This window comes from Notechis scutatus, chromosome 3, assembly GCF_049901735.1.
Source record: "Notechis scutatus isolate UNSWTSFEM ecotype Mainland chromosome 3, rNotScu1.2, whole genome shotgun sequence".
NCBI lineage: Eukaryota > Metazoa > Chordata > Lepidosauria > Squamata > Elapidae > Notechis > Notechis scutatus.
In genome coordinates this window covers 164121189-164138327 of record NC_142011.1, presented here as the reverse complement: position 1 = coordinate 164138327, position 17139 = coordinate 164121189, and the positions used below count along the sequence as shown (strand labels likewise).

The 17139-nt window shown below is 41.7% G+C and overlaps 1 protein-coding gene across 12 annotated transcripts in view; it reads left to right on the top strand.

Moving 5' to 3' along the window:
- The window catches only part of KCTD1 (potassium channel tetramerization domain containing 1), a 109299-nt gene that overhangs the window by 30609 nt on the left and 61551 nt on the right, over positions 1–17139 (top strand). For 2 of the 12 annotated variants that reach the window (XM_026670365.2, XM_087961653.1), the window contains exon 1: positions 5462–5906. The exons of 3 other annotated variants lie outside the window; for them this stretch is intronic. Coding sequence is in view for 2 of the 9 variants with exons in the window: in XM_087961650.1 (XP_087817776.1) it covers positions 6704–8572 (1869 nt within the window). In the remaining 7 variants the exon portion in view is untranslated. Of the gene's footprint in view, positions 1–5461; positions 5907–5979; positions 6370–6406; positions 8573–17139 lie in introns of those variants that run through there. 7 more of the 12 variants (XM_026670364.2, XM_087961654.1, XM_026670367.2 and 4 more) reach the window with 6 other exon arrangements.

The following is a 17139-nucleotide window of genomic DNA, read 5'->3' as shown; positions in this document are numbered from 1 at the left end:
AGAGAATTGCAGAAAAACATCTGCTTCATTGACTATGCCAGGGGTGTCCAACCTTTCACCTTCCCTGGGCCACATTAGAAGATGAAAATTTGGTTTGGGCCGCACATAATTAAATTAAATAATTAATTAAATTAAATTAAATTAAATAATTAAATTAATAAAATAAAATAAAATAATTTATTATTAATTATTAATTATTAAAAATTATTTATTTTTATTTTATAATTTTTCGGCCAAATTTTGGGGTGGTTGGGGAGGCTCGCCTGCCTCACGCCTACCTCTCCTCCTGCAAATTATTTATTTTTTATTAATTTTCCGGCCAAATTTTGTGGGTGGCGGGAGGGGAAGAAAGCTCGCCCGCCTCATGCCTACCTCTCCTCCTGCAAATGCAGCAGTGGCGGCAGCTGTGGCGGGGGCAGAAGCAGCGGTGGCGGGGGCAGAAGCAGCAGCGGCGGCAGCGGCAGCGGGGGCAGAAGCAGCGGCGGCGGGGGCAGAAGCAGCGGCGGCGGTGGGGGCAGAAGCAGCAGCGGCGGCAGCGGCGGCAGAAGCAACAGCGGCGGCAGCGGCGGGCGGGGGCAGAAGCAGCAGCGGTGGTGGCGGCAACAGCAGGTGGCGGGCGGGACTTTTGGGCTGCGGCTGCCCGCCTTTTCTGTTGCTCGCCTCGCCCGCCTCGCGCCTACCTCTCCTGCAAATGCAGCAGCAGTGGCGGCGGCGGCGGCGGCAACAGCAGGAGGTGCCAGGGCGGGCCTTTTGGGCTGCGGCTGCCCGCCTTTTCTGTTGCTCGCCTCGCCCCGCCTCACGCCTGCCTCTCCTCCTCCTCCTTGCTGGATCTTTCATGAAGGTTGGGGTGGGCGTTGGGCCGCATTACGAGGCGACCTGGGCCGCATGCGGCCTGTGGGCCGCGGGTTGGACAAGCCTGGACTATGCTAAAGCCTTTGATTGTGTAGATCACAACAAAATGTAGCAAGTCCTTAAAGAGATGGGAGTACCAGACCATCTTATTTGTCTCTTGAGAAACCTATATGCGGGTCAAGAAGCAACAGTGAGAACTGGACATAGAACCACTGATTGGTTCAAAATTGGAAAGGAGTCTAGCAAGGCTGTATACTGTTGCCCTGCCTATTTCTATGCAGAACACATCATGAGAAAGATGGAGCTAGATGAATTGAAAGTTGGAATTTTAAGATTGCCAGGAAAAATATCAACAACCTCAGATATGCAGATGACACCACTCTAATGGCAGAAACTGAAGAGGAACTAAAGAGCCTCTTGATGCAGGTGAAAAAGGAGAGTACAAAAGTTGGCTTGAAACTCAACATTAAGAAAACTAAGATCATGGCATCCGGCCCTCTCAATTCCTGGCAAATAGATGGGGAAAAATGGTGGTAATGACAAATTTTATTTTCCTGGGCTCCAAGATCAACACAGATGGGGACTACAGCCAAGAAATTAAAAGTCACTTGTTGCTGGGGAGGAAAGCTACGGTAAATATAGACAGCATACTAAAAAGCAGAGAGATCCCCCTGCCAACAAAAGTGCATATAGTCAAGGCTATGGTTTTCCCAGTTGCAATGTATGACTCTGAAAGATGGACCATAAGAAAGGCTGAGCGCCAAAGAATTGAAGCCTTTGAATTATGGTGCTGGAGAAGATTCCTGCAAGTCCCTTGGAATGCAAGACAATCAATCCAGTCAGTCCTAGAGAAGATCAATCCTGACTGCTCTTTAGAAGGCCAGATCCTGAAGATGAAACTCAAATACTTTGGCCACCTAATGAGAAGGAAGGACGCACTGGAAAGAGCCTAATGCTGGGAATGATTGAGGGCAAAAGAAGAAGGGGACGACAGAGAATGAGGTGGCTGGATGGAGTCACTGAAGCAGTAGGCATGAGCTTAAATGGACTCTGGAGGATGGTAGAGGACAGGAAGGCCTGGAGGAACATTGTCCATGGGATTGTGATGGGTTGGACACGACTTCGCAACTAACAACAAATGACAGAAAGGGCAGAGCAATAGGGCATTCAATAAAGGAATCACCAAGGGCTCAACTTTTCTTTCTTCCCTAATTCTGGCAACAGTTGCTCAAGAGTGATCAGCCACTGAAAAATGGTGCTCCTTTCTAAATCCTTGTAGATAGTACAACATAGCATCTATATATCACAATGGAAAAAGTCCAACAAGACCAAGTGCAATCTAAGTCCTACTGTGATCAACAAGAATAACCAATATAGTTTTCATCTCACACCCAAGCCTCAATCCAGACTGAAAAGGGTCTCTCTTCATCCAAGAACTCCTGTGGCTACAGCCCTACCATTTAATAATTTTCTCCCCAAAAGTGAGAATTTAAATAGTGGTAGTTTTGTAGAATGATAGATGTCTAGAAATAAGTTGAAGGAGCATCCATGAGAAAGGGGTGTGCCATCTTTAAGCCTGGTGACATTCATTCCAGTCAAAGAGGCATTCAACAAACCTAGCTCCTCGTCTCTTCCTTATTCACTTCATCAAGATCTATAGACTCACACGAATCCCAGAAAACATTAAAGATACCAACCGCATTATCTGTCCAATTGAGTAAATATGATGATTGTACCCCAAAATGCTTAGCAAAAAGATTATTGTTCTCTCTATATCCACTAATTCTAATAACGATTACCTGTTTTTCACCGGGATATATAAGCAAGGCACGTATTTAGTTATATCATTTTAAAATATCATTGCCACTCCAATTTTAAGTTTCATATTCTAGTTCTTGCAATATATATATACGTAAATGCCTCCCCTCCCTTGGTACACTTACTCTCACATTCCCAAAGCACCATATTTTACAGGTATATACTTCTTTGGTTTGTGCTTCCGTATTCCATGCTTCAACTGCAAAGGAACTCTTCTTTTAGTGTAGACAGTATCAATGACCAGCCTTTTTAGTGATCTGGACTATTGCTTCCAGGCCTATTTATAAAAATTCAGTTTTTCTATCTTTTGACATGGAGAGATAATCATCTGGCACCAAAAGTTTCTATATATTTTCAGCCCTGTCTATATGGGGTGTATGTGGGGAGGTGGTTGACAACAGTACAAAAGCTGTCAAAACATCTCTATTTGCCTTTTGAGTTACTCCAGATTTCAGTTTAGAGTTCCCTTTAAGTGAATTGGCTTCCTTCATGCCTCCAATGCCTCACCTGCTCTCATTCTGTCAATTGTACTTATAGTCCCTGTTCCTTTATGACCTTAGCAGTAAGGGAGACCCAACTAAGAGCTCCTTCTGGGATGATGCTGGGTGATGATGATACTGATGATGATGATATGCAAATGAAGTGATGCTTTGGGGAACTTTTTTTTTTTAAAAAAATAACCAGTTTCAGTCATGACATGGCAGAGGATTACAACATACTCCAGCACATGGCCTATTCGAAACATCAGGTTTTTAATGTTTTTTTTTAAAGCTTAATATAATCTGTCTCAGGGAAAGTGGTAAGAAAATAAACCTGTCTCTATCATTTTGCCTTTGCTGGAGAGCAAACACAAGAACATGCTGACACAATGCTGCTATTCTCCCTGTATTCAGTTGTTTTAATACAAGATTTTAGCATGTCCTGGGAGCTTGCAGGTTTATTAAGGTCATTTATGGAAGCTTAAACTAAATATCTGTTTACTGTATTTGAACATCAGTTTGACTCCATGGAGTAAAAGTGTAATTCAGACAGATTTCCTGCTGACAGGAACTTTCCATTGGCTTTAGCCAATATTCATGAAAGCAAACTATATGCCACCAAGTTACATGCATCACATATTTCTCAGCCAACCTTCTTTTGGCTCTTTATTTTACATATGAATTGTATGTGTATTATGCCTATATTAATACAGGCTTAATAACCCATAAAAAACAAGGTCACTTATGAATAAATAAACTTCATTCTACTCTTATCTATATAATTTGCTGGCATTACAATGTTGTTATAACTTTTTAAGACATATATGTAATGATTGAGAGTTGATAGAATATTCTTATACAATTTTTTTAAACCAAAATAATTATAAATAGCAAAATCCCATTGTAATACAAAGTCTTTTCCTATAAATATTTTATAATATTTTTATCTTTTTAAGATAGGAACATCTTCATTAGAAGTAAGTTTGCTGGCTGATTAAGCTCATTGCAGTTACCAAATATAATTAGGCCCATGTTTTACTACATGTTCAAATGTCTGCTGAGAAAAAGGTGATCTAGTTAAAATACATAAATATTGAATCATATGCAAAGCATTCTCAGTAGAAAACATTTTGAGCCCAACATGTGTTATCTAAGCTTGAAACAGTTGTTCCAAATTTGAAAACAGCTTTTCTCACCTTACCAGAAGCCTTCCAACGCTTTGCAAAATGGGATTCTTCCTTGTGGAAGAAAATGAGTATTTTTTATACGGTAATATCATTTTTGCTTGAACTTTGAAAATCAACTCAAGCATTTTTAAATTTGTGTTTTGAATTAACTTCTTGAACCGTTGTCATCTAGCTTTTTCCAAAATACTCGGTTCTATTTAACTTTTTCAAACGCGCGCTCCTTCACAAGCGCGCACACATGGAAATTGTACTCAAGTATTGTTAAAATTATATCCAGCCTATTTTAAGGCTTAGAATAGCAATAAACTGTCATATCGGTCCTTATCTGTGAATCATATCTGGGGTGTTGCGCAGGCTTGTTGTGACTTGCCTCCTGCTAAGCAAGATTTCCCCACAATTTTGTTCTCTGAAACACATCGTCGGGAGGCGGGTATCAGAGAGAGAGAGAGAGAGAGAGTGTGTGTGTAAAGGGATTTTGCTCCATCCAAGAAGCGCAACGACACTGTGGCGTCAGTTTGATACCGCCAAGTTTGTGAGCGGTGCGTGTTTATGCTGGAGTGGTGGGAAATACTGTAATGTGTACTCTTCTGTGTATTTGGAAAAAAGAGCGAGCGCCCAAATTCAGCCTCGCTTCCCGTGCTCTCAGAGCAGGGAACCCGCCAGGACGCCTCTACACACAGGCTTGCTTTGTTGCTTTTGTCGAGAAGCCCACTGCCCAAGGGCACCATCCTCCGTTGTCGTAAAACAGCGAAAAGAGTCAAATGGAAGGAGAGCAGGCCGGCCGGCACGCCCCTCTTGCTGAAAGTTGGGCAAGGAAGGATTGGCGGCATCATCTGGAAATGTAGGGCGAAGAGAATTTGGGGCTAGCGGGGAATTGACGGGGGGTTCGGTCACAGGGCTTCAAGCAGGTACTAACTTGAGGGAGGCTGTCGGCAACGCGAGGGCTTGCCGAGTCCCGCCTGGCCCGAGGGAAATGCTAGAAATGGTTTTGAGGGTTGTGGAAAGTGAGGCGGGAACCGGGAGAAGAGGCAAATGCGAGCGTCTGTGAGAACGAGACATGTAGATAGCTATGTTCTGCAGGGCTAGACTGTGCCACGTGCGTGTGTGTGTGCGCGCGTTTGTGAGTGTGTGTGAGACAGCCTATGTGTGTGCGCGCGTGTTGCAGCTGCTTGTCCCCGCAGGCTGGGGAATAGCTGTAGATTTGCCTTTTGGCTGCGGGCTGTGTGGGCTTTGCTAGCCCTATGTTATTCGTTGCTGGCTTCCTTCGGCTTACCATCGCCAGCCAGGAAACGGGCAGGTTTTGCTTCTTTTGTAGAGAGCCCGGTTTACTCGCAGGCTTCGGTTCCCTCCCGATCTGCAGCAACGGCGGCCGCTCGGGGTGCGACGGAGAAACCTCTGGGGATCTTGATCGACTCTCCCCTTTGGCTTCTCTTTTCGGACGAACCAGCCGCTGTCTTGCGTGATCTGCCGCCTTCGACTCCCGGCTGCAGCCTGCCGCGTCTGGCTGCTCGTCGAAGACCGCTCGATGCCTTCGCCGTGAACTCGAGGAGGAGCGAGATCGGCGCGCCTGGTATGCAGTCGGAGTAATCCTCTTTTTTTGTGGGGGGGGGAGGGCGGAGGGTTGGTGGGAGGGAGGGGGCGGTAGGAGAGTCGTTTCGAAGTGATGGTGATCCGAGAAGTTTCTCCTTTGCTGGCTACAACTCCGAACCGCTGATTTGGGGGCTGCGAAATATGCCGTGTTTCCGCGCCCGGCTGCCAGAATTCAAAAGGGAGGAGCTGCCTTGTTCAGTGTAGCTACCTGCCCCCTTTCTTCTCCCGCTCTTCTGGTGGGTCTCACCTGCTGCTGCCGCCGCTGCCGCCGCCGTTACTACAGCTGCTCTCTTCCCAACCCATCCCTTTGCTTCGGTCGCCGGTGGAAGTGGAGTGGGGAGCCCTTCTTCCCTGTGTCCCTAAGCAATGAGCGTGCCGGGGTTGCCGTGCTGCTCTTCGGGCATCACTTAACGGACGGCAGCTGGCACCGTACCGAGGCTGGGGTAAGTGAATGTCAGTCTCTTTGAAGCTGGTGCTTTCACGGGCCAATATAAAGTAACCCCATGCACTACATTAGCTTTCCATCCGATGAAGCAGCTGTACCTATTTTGGTGAGGTCTTTCCCCACCGCCATTCCACGCTTCCTTCTCAGTTCTCCCTTCTGTTTCCCCACCCCATTCATCACACAGCAGCCACCGCCACTGGGAGCGCGCGGCCCCTTTAAGAGCCCAGCTTTGCCTCCCGGTAGCTGAAGGTCATTAAACACAAAAGCTCTCCAGCGCTGCGGTCCAATATAGCGCATGCGCCCTGCCCGAGGACTGGCAGGGAGACGGCAATATGGCGAGAATGCCTGGCAGCGGCGGCGCCAGCGGAGATTGGAGCACCGGGGGCGGTAGCGGTGGTGGCGGTGCAGGTGGTGAGCACAATGCGGGGGACCGGCAGCCCAGCCGGGGTGGCCCCCACCGGCTTCTCCACTATTGCAGCGCGGGAGAGGACGAGGACGGGGAGGACGAGGATGAGATACAGGAGGTGCAGATAACGGGGGACGAGGAGGGCGCCGATGGGGGAATCCTGCTGCTGGACGACGACGAGGAAGAAGAGGACGTGATGATGGGACTTGCATGGGACCCTGAGGAGGAGCCGGGCCATATGATTCGTATGGACCAAGGCTCCAGGGCTCTGCTGGATAAAGCTGCGGCTGCTGTTTGCAGCGTCAGGGGCCGCCTCGGAGGGGTCAGGAGAGGGGGCACAGGGGCCATCGGGGCCGCTGCAGGTGGCGCCCCCTCGGTGCCGGTGAGCGCCCGCGGTATGGCCACTTCGATCGTTAGCAAAGCGGTGGCACCACTTGCCGCCGAGGACTCTGACCCGGAGGCGGAGTTGCTCCTGCAGCGCCCCGAGCGGGCTCGGCTGAGCGAGAACACGCGCTTGGCCACCCGGTACGCGGTGCGCATCTTCCGCGAGTACCTGAGCGAGAAAGCCCAAAGCCCTGACTTCGAGACCATGGACAAGGGGGCGCTGTGCCGCGTGTTACGCTCCTTCTACGCCGAGGCGCGCTCCAAGAGCGGGCAGCTCTACTCCAAGTCGTCGCTCATCAGCATCCGCAGCTCCCTCAACCGCTACCTCAATGAACCACCTTATTGCCGCACCCTCGACCTCACCAAGGACCCGGAGCTGCGCGCCGCTAATCTGACTCTGGCCGCCGTCATCCGGAAGCTGGAGGAGCAGGGCGCCGGGCCGGTGGTGCAGAAGCAAGCCATTACGCGCGCTGACCTTCGGAAGCTCTACACGTGCAACGTGTTCAGCACGCAGAGCCCCTTCGGGCTCCTGAACAAGGTCTGGTTCGAGACGTGCATGTACTTCTGCACGCGGGGCCGCGAGAACCAGCGCGAGCTCGAGGAGGACTCCTTCGGATTGGCCATGGACGAGGACGGGCGCAAGTTTGTCTACTTTAAGGCCCTGGGGCCGTATCATAAGTCGCGCTCGTCGTCTTGGAGCAAAAAGCGCGCCGAGAACAGCGACGAGGAGAATTTGCCGCGCATGTACGAAACCGGCACGGAGTTCTGTCCTTACGCCAGTTTTGTGAAATACTTGGCGAAGCGGAACCCGCTCTGCAAGGCCTTTTTTCAGCGCCCGCGGGACCACTGCAGCGAGGGCGACGTCACCTGGTACGAGAACAAGGCCATCGGCAAGAATCTGCTGGGCACCCGCATGCAGATGCTCTCCAAGGCGGCCAAGCTTTCCAAGACTTATACTAACCACTGCATCGGCGCAGTCTCCATCGCCACCCTCAACAGTATCGCAGGCATCGGCACCAAGCTGACCTCAGGGGCCGCCGGCGGAGGTGGTCTCAACGGCAGAGCCCGCCTCCCGCCCGTTCCCGCCAACAACACTTACGTTCTGCCCAAGGACGGCGACAACCATCCCAGCGTGAAGGCCGAAGCGGCGGCTGTTCTGGTGCCGACTAAGCGCTCCCATGAGGCCATGTACGATGCCGGGGGCGGGGCCGCGGTAGTGGGAGATGCCTGCGGCCTTTCCTCGTCCCCCAAAAGACTTTGTCTCAGGCCTGCGGAGCCCCTCGACACAGCCGCCGTGGTGGTGGTCTCGGTGAAACATGACCCCTTGCCTCTCCTCATACCTGAAGCCAGCGGGCCGAGAAGCACCAACTCTCCCACAGTCATTTCACCTGCAATGATTTCCCCCACACAGGTAACCAAAAAGAAAATGCCTCTTCCTCCCCCCACCCCCATAATACACACCTTTTTTCTCCTTTTCTTAGGTTCGCCAATTGGTTTCACGAAAAAAAATTTCCCCACAGTAGCTGGCTCTTGAGTTTGCCCTTGATTTCAAGCAGGCTTTTTGGAGTATCTGCTAAAGCAACTTTGGGAACTTTACTAGTTTCCTTCATCTCTTGTGATGGCAGTATTGATTCACTGCTTTTAGCATTAGGTATCATGAAACTTTTTTATTATTATATATGGCCCATCTGATGATGAAGAAAAGACTTGGGAAGTCTGGAATCTTTGCCAGAAAGAATCATCCAACTTTGTGTACATTATGAGAAAGTTATGGAACTGGTAGCTATTAGAAAATTGACCTTTTTTTTAATAAATTTCAGAAATGGGAAATATTTCAGAAAATTTGAAGATCTTACTGGATCTGTACAGAGTCTTGTCAAAATGTCAACAAGCTATTTCAAGCTATGAAATTGAGCAAACTGGTTAGTTCTCCACTTGTAGTAGCTGGTAATATAATTTCAAATTTTGAAACCCCTTAGTTGATTTGTCAAGAGTCATTCTTAGTTTTTAAAAATGGAGTATACAAGTTACTTTGAAGAATTATGTTAAGTAATTTGATTTTAATCAAATTAGTTCTTGTAGGATCAAGTTGCACAGTTCTTTGTAGACCCATAAAGTAACTTTGAAAAATCAGAATCGTTGCAGTTGATTCTTCCAATTATCAATGATCTGGGCTTCATTGTTAATCAAATTTAACTGAGCTTTAAAAGAGCTGTGCTTTGTGGATACAGGTATATAACATGTCAGAACAATTTGCAGAGTAGAAATACCAGTTTTGTACAAACTGATCCTTTCAGAGGAGTTTGCCAGCTAATCAGCTAGCCTGAAGGCTGACTGAAGAAAGCCTTTTTGTGAATGGCTGCATCAGCATCTGTCTGTGAAATACATGTGACCTCTCTGTTCAGTTTGGGGCCACTTAAGTAGAGTATTGTACTTTGGTCTCCTGGTTTGCAGCATACATTATTAGAAATCCACTGATATGTACGTAAATTTGGTATATGAAATATTCTGTTTTTCTGCATAAAAGTATTTCAATTAATGAAGTTGTGGACAACTGAAAATATTTTTTCTCAGATTTTTGTTCTTGTGTTACATATCTGCTAATAATGCAAAGGAAATCTGTTTCAAACAAGTATATTGAAATGAAAGTGTAGCTCCTTAGTGTAAACCACTGATATTAGCAAGAGGTTTTTTAAACAGAATAATTTTTGCCAGGTAATTCATATAGATTTTAAACTAATAATTTATAATTACATTCCATAACTATAGCTAACTTGTTAAAGTGATGTTTAAAGTGAAGTTTAGTCAGTGTTAATATGCTGACAATTTAAATCAGTAATTTCAAATAGAATAAAAGCATATGTTGTACTGTATTAGTACCTGCCCCCTGCCCCAATCTGCAACAATTCAACATTTAATGAGATTTATAGAGATTGCTTAATAATACTATAATCTTTGGGGGTGAAGGTGATTTGCTTATTTGCCCATTCCTATAGAAAACTGTTTGGCAAGATTAACAAATGCTTAGTTTAGGGCATGGCAATGAGGTCTCATTTAAAATGCTAATTACCCACAATTAATTTGCCTAAATAACTACAAAATCTGTTACATTTATATATAGCCTTACTAATTTGAGTACAAAAAATAAAAACAATAATAGAAACAGTAATAGAAAATAGAAACAGTAATAATAGATACATGTTCTCCCTTTTAATTTCAACAAGACAGTGATCTTTTCATTGAGCATTAAAAGAAATAAATGACTGGTTGGGTTAATAGCCTTGAAGTATAGCCAAAGGCCAGCAACAGGTCATTAACTCAAAGTAATGACCTAGCCCATAATTGTTATCCTTAATTGTAAACTACCTCATTTTTAGGTCATAACTGAATTGACTTCATCAAGTATCATGCCACTGAATTCCCTGATTGACACACTTTGCTGCTTTCATGATAGCTTTGAGATATTGAAGGTCATAGAATGAAAGCTTTATTGACTGACAATACTATGAAGATATACTTACTGCTGCTTATGCTACCTAGGTTTAATCAAAAACAGAATTAAAAGATTAAATTGATCTGAAACCAGTAAAGAGGTACTTGAATAATTTAATAATTGTCAAATTTATTATAATATTGGTATTTAATTCTAACGTACCTATGCTATGATATATTCAATCAAATACATTATACTGAATTTGATGACTTTATACTATGTTTATGCATTAATCATTATGCCAATAGTTCTTATATAGAAATGATGGCCCTGATTTGTGAATGGTAATCAAACCATCATTAGTTTCTCTGATTTAACTGTATTGGGCATTTCAGAGCAAAGAAGAAAAAGCATATGGGTATGTTTACTGGATTCTTTCGCATTACCACTAAGTAAAGATGATGCTATAGTTTCTGGGAAAATGCAGTGGTTTCATGCATTACAATGTTTTCCACATATGTAATGTAGATTTATGAAATAGTCACCATTTGCAATTAGATTTAGTAGTCACTGCAATTATACCTGCACAGAGAAGCATGGCCAAAATGTACAAGATTTTCTAGATTTATGCAAATTTGCTATTATGTAGTTGATCATTTTTGCCCAAGAATTCACTTTATTTCAGAAAAAAACACTGTTATGCAATTTACACCAGCATAGTTAATTTGCATCAAAGGTCTGGAAATTTGCCAAGACATCTTCCTGCCAAAAACACTTGAATAATTTCCAATACCAGGCTCCACATCCCTTTGTGCCCTTAGCCTCTCACACATCTACCATTTGGTTGAGTTGTTCTAATGATGTCCTGTTTCTGACTTATTTTTATACCTGTAATAGCCACTACTGTACTATTGCTATGAAGTCAAAGTGGCCATGAACATTTTGTCCAACCCCCATGCCCCAAAGGGAAAAGTTTTTTTCTAAAAACAGAAACAAAGTTATTATTTGTTATTAAATTTGTTTGCTGCCCATCTCGCCTGAAAGCAACTCTGGGTTGCTTACAATATTAAAAGTTGAATGTAATAAGTGGTATCAAGCATTCAGACAAGATATTAATACAGGTGAATCTACCATGTGTGATAACAAATAATGCTAATATTTGTAGTGCCGTGACCCATTCTATCTCTTTATCTGTCATAATAATTCATATTAAAAATCAAGCTGTAGAAAGATGGAGAGAATGTTTTTCATTATATATAACTAGGCATGAAAATATATTTGAGTAACATAATGCTTAAGAATAAGCCTTTTTAAAGCATATTTGTTAGCTTATTTTAATGCATTTGGGTTACAAAATTGATCTCATACCCTGCAATCTATTTTTAACTCCTGGTTCACTTCCTTGCTTTATGAAATCTGCTTTGTTCAAACATTTGGGAGACTAGCATAAAATAAAGGATGGTTATACCATAGTTGTTAAAACAGAACTTTTATTGCATAACATAATTACAAACTTCTCAATAAGAAAGTACTGAAAGTTCAGAAGTCATGTGTTCTGACCTTAATAGAGCATTTTCCCTTATTCTTTCATGCATGAAGGGTGAGATAGAAACATCACATGACAGCAGCTGAATTTTGAAAAGGCATATTAAAATGTTTACTTTAATTTTAGATAAGCACAAAAAATTTCTAACATTTTAATTATTAAAAATCGTAAATTGGAGAAGATCTTGAGTTAAAAGCATTGCTAGGTATAGAAATCCATTAGAGTGATGTTACATCTTCCATGTGCTCTTATGATTGTTATAAATGATTGCTCCACTATTTGGACGCAAATGAAATGAGAGAGCATGCTATTTCATCTTATTTGCCATAAATGTTTTTCTTGCTGGTGCAGAAGTAGCAGACAAGTTGTTGTTTTGCTAGAATATTCCAATAATGCTTTATCATGTTGGGATCTGCATATAAGGAAAGAAAGTTTGCCCAAGGTCATGAATATTTTACATTAACCATTTTACAATATTTGTCCAGCTTTATGTACCTGAAGGATGTTGAAGACAAGATCAGTATTAAAAGAAAAATTTAATAATTTTAAGTAACATATATAATACTATAATAGTTTTGTAACTATTTAGAAGACCAAAAACTGTCTTAAATTTCTATGAAAAGAAATGCTAAATGTGAGCTTGAAAAACTTCATTTGTAGGTCTATTTCATGGTACCATTTTATAAAATGTCCTAGTCTTCTTACTCATTTACTGATTATTATGGTTCATCACACAGACAGCTAGATGTTTAGATTTGGCATTTTTATCTACCTTCCTGGTACTTCCCAAGGACCTGGGACAGGCAGATGTGGATGTTTGATGGTATTAAACGTATCATTGCAGGATGTACTTTCTTTTGTCACAGTCACTACTATGATTTGTTACACAGTCAACCAGATGTTTAGACTAGATATGGAACCTCCATCAACCTATCAAGTCCTCCCCAAACACCCGGGGTATTGTCACAAAAAGCTTTTCCAAGTAAAACTGCTTTTTGCAATTGACATAGCTATTTATTAAATTTATAACCTGCTCAACTTCCAGTGATAATGGTAGTTTACAAATAATTTAAAACATGAAAAACATGACAAAACAAAAAGAAGCAAAAAAGGGTGGACACGGCAGGGTTAGAAAGAAAAGAAAACCACCTAAATTAAAAGGAGGCTTCAGTCATCTCCACAAAGGCCTAATCTTGGGCTCCTTCTTCAGATTTTGAGGCCCCTTCAAAATACCACCATGGCAGAAGGCCATTCATATCTCCGGGGGAGACTGTCCAGAAGCAAACACTGTGACAGAGAGTGTACACTTCTGGAGTCCCAATAGATGCAGTTGGAGGAATTTCAAGATCACTAACCCTGACAGACTGAATTGTACAAGAAAACATTTTCTTACCTTAAAGATATACTTGTTCTAAATCTTTCAGCGAATGAAGAGTAGAGCTAACACCTCAATGAATTTTAGAAAGAAATAGCGAGCTAGTAAATGTTAAGAGTTAATGTATTCTGGTCTATGAATAACTCTGAAGTTTTGGTACTGTAATGTATTTTGACTAATTGAAACTTACAGGTGATTATGAAAGGCAACCACACATTGAATATATTATAGTAAATTAATCTAGTTAAGGGGGGGGGGGGGCGGTGAGGGGGGCCGAGAAAGACTGTGGTGGTGGGGTGTGACCCCCAAGTTTTAGTATTAACATTTGGGGGGGGGTGGGGGCAACTTTTTGCCGGGGTGGATGTAGGTAATAAAAAAAAAATTTTTTGGTGGATTGGGGTGTTGGGGGGGGGGACGGGGCTATATGTGGAGTTTTTTTAAAATATTATCTAAGGGGGCAGAGGTGATATTCTTTTATATTCTCTTTTAAGAGTATTTGTGATGATGAAGTTCAGCAGTATAGTGGCATGTGAACCATTCTAGTGTGTTATTATTTGAATCTTTTCACTTGTATTTCTTTTAAAATAATTTATTTGCAACTTCAGTCATAATAGTTCAACATTTCTCTTTAAAAATGGATAAAACTTAATTTTGTATTGTTTTAAACTGAGACAATCTGTGCAACTTATCAGGTGTGCTGCAGTGACATTTCATAAATTACACTTTTTCAAATAATTAAATAATTTACTACCCCAGTATACAAACATTAAAACTTCACAGACTAGCATGCTAGGTGCCTGAAAGCATTTGCCTATTAAATGAAGATTCTCTGCTTCTGCTGTAGAAAAATATTCTCTTTTGCTCAGTTCTTTTCACAGAGGCCAAGAGATCAGAAAATGTTCAGTTTTAATTGGTGAATTTCTATGACAGTAAGATGCCTTATATTATGTATGGTCTAGAAATAAATGAGTGGCTAAACTCTTTGAAATGTGCCAACTGCTGAAAAAGCCATGAGCTGTAATTAAATTGAATGTAGGGTTATATTGTCTGCTTGCCTTGAGCTATAAACTTGATAACAAACCCTAGAATAGCAAGTATTGTGTTAGAAGTTGGTACGTAATTAGTTATGCAGTTTTCAATCACTTTGGAAGACTTGTCTTTTTCACTTTTTATTCTTTTTTCTTGCTTTTTGTAATATCAGAAATATGGTATTCTAGTCTTTTTCAAAAGGGAAGAGGGCAGTGAACATGGCTCTGAAATAGTAGTATTCCAGTTAATGTTCAATGGACCATATGTTGTTAATTCTGTGGAAGTGATGTCAGTTCAGTTTGGATTCTGTGTCATTTGAAGGAACTTATACCGGTACTTGAAGGAGGTTGTGATGTTTGAATAATAGTAGAACTTTCCTGCATTTATTATTTGTGTAATGCAGTAGCAGTTTTGTAAGACTGTTTCTTTAAATGGGGTGGTAGCATTGATGACATGAGTACATTTGAAAGAAAACCCTTCTTCCCAACCAATTTCATTATAGTAGGAAATATAATGTTACAACAAAAAAATAGTCATGCAATTAGAGGATTGGGAGCTGCTCAGTGTTGGATATAAGATGGGCGGCTATTCAGATGTTTGAAATACATAACTCACATGGCATGCCCAGTGCTTTGGTGCATTACTCCTGTACACATGGAATTGTCATAAATCTTGAAGCCCCTTTTGTGAACAGAAACTCTCATGAATATATTTGATCTAGAACTGAGAAAAGGATGGAGACAGTTTTTGCCAGATCTTCATGCAGATTCACTAACTGGAGGAATACTCCAAGCCTTTCAACAGAGATGGGCAAAGGCTGTCAACTAAAATTGTCCTCTTTTTTGTCACTGACAACATTATCTTCTGCTCATAGATGCTTTTATCAGTAAAACAAATCTGGACATTCAGTTGTCCCTATCCAGCCTGCAGTGGTGGCGATGGGGGACAGTGGCAGGGCCGGGACAGTGGCAGCCCTCCACAACAATCCCACTTTCTCATGTGGCCCTTTGGAAAATTGCCCACCCCGGCAGTAAAAGAACTTGGCATCCAGAACGCACTTGTACAGCTCCTGCACATCTTCACTGATCTCATACTTTGGGAGATAGATTTTGTAGTGAAGGAAGGCAAGCAAGAGAAAGTAATGACATATGTAAGTAGTTTTTGGATTAAATTGCTTTTAACACTGATGAGATTGCAATTCTACTTTTGATTGAATCATATTGTCTGGATACTGGAATTTTCCAGAATGAGCATTTGTTGCAATTTATAGCAATATCAAATATTAGGGCTGAGATCTTACGCTCTAGTTCTCTTAACAGGATCAGCTCTGAATTAAAAGAGATGATATTATGACAGTAAAATGTGCTTAATGTACTGGCCTTAATGTTTTATCTATGGTTCCCTGTGGGTGAACCCAAAACATTCAGTAGAGATAATTAACCATGAATAAGCATATTACATTAATCCAGTCTATACCTAGGCCATTGGTTCTTCTTACTAATCTTATCACTCAGTCATGTTGAAATTTCTCCCAAATTGGATATAATGAAGAAGTTGTGACTCAAGATTTAGAAGAAATCCATTTAAAAATATCAATATAAAATAAGTATTACAAATTTAATTAGTTTTTTTGTATTAATTGGTAATTAATTGCCATGTTTTTTCTTATTTCCAAACCTCTATGCATTTGTCTGTTCTGAGAAGCCCCTGGCTTTTAGCCTTTAATCGATTAAAAATTCCATTACAAATCATAGTAGCTAGCAGAGAGAGATTGTGGTGATTCATTAGGTCATATTATGTTTCATTATGCAAGTATAATTGAAACATGTTTTTATTTACTGTTTGAAGTAAATCATGTAGCATATATTGGTAGCCAAGTGTGAATGGTATGTATCATATTGTCCAACTTTTTTTTTTAATTCAGAGAAAAATTAAATTGTCAACAGTAAAAAAAAATCTTGCCTATTCTATTTCTGCTAATGTTCAAGAAGACCAGTGACTCAAAACTATTACAGAAATGGATCTCTCTTAAATATAGATTTAACTACATTATTCTTAGCTTTTGTGTTTGTGGCATATTATGTAAAATGATTTCTACTTCTTTTGACTTTGAGGAATGACCATCACATCTTAACTAAATTAGAGTCTACTATATTGAAGCACTATGGAAATTTTATAAATAAATGTTCTTATTGCATTGTGACACAATGCAGTTTGTCTGGTTTGGATTTAGCATAATGCCAGTATTTGTAATTGTGACCTGTTCCACAAATCATTAATAAAATCTTAGCCCAAACCTTGAATCCAGATAATGTATACAGTTAATATCTTGGCATAACTAGAACTTTATTCTAGTGCATATTATGAATATTGGGTGAAATTGCTTGAATGCCTCTGCTCTTCCATAATTAGTTTTTCCAGTGTCTTGGATAGCTATGTACAGCAGTAAAACATATATAATATGGTTTAAAATGTGTTAAATGTTTAAATATATGTACATTTTATAAATGTACATTTTGTATAATATTTGCATAAATATTGTATAAATGTACAATAGATGCACATTTTATGTAATGCATTCTTGATTTCATGCAT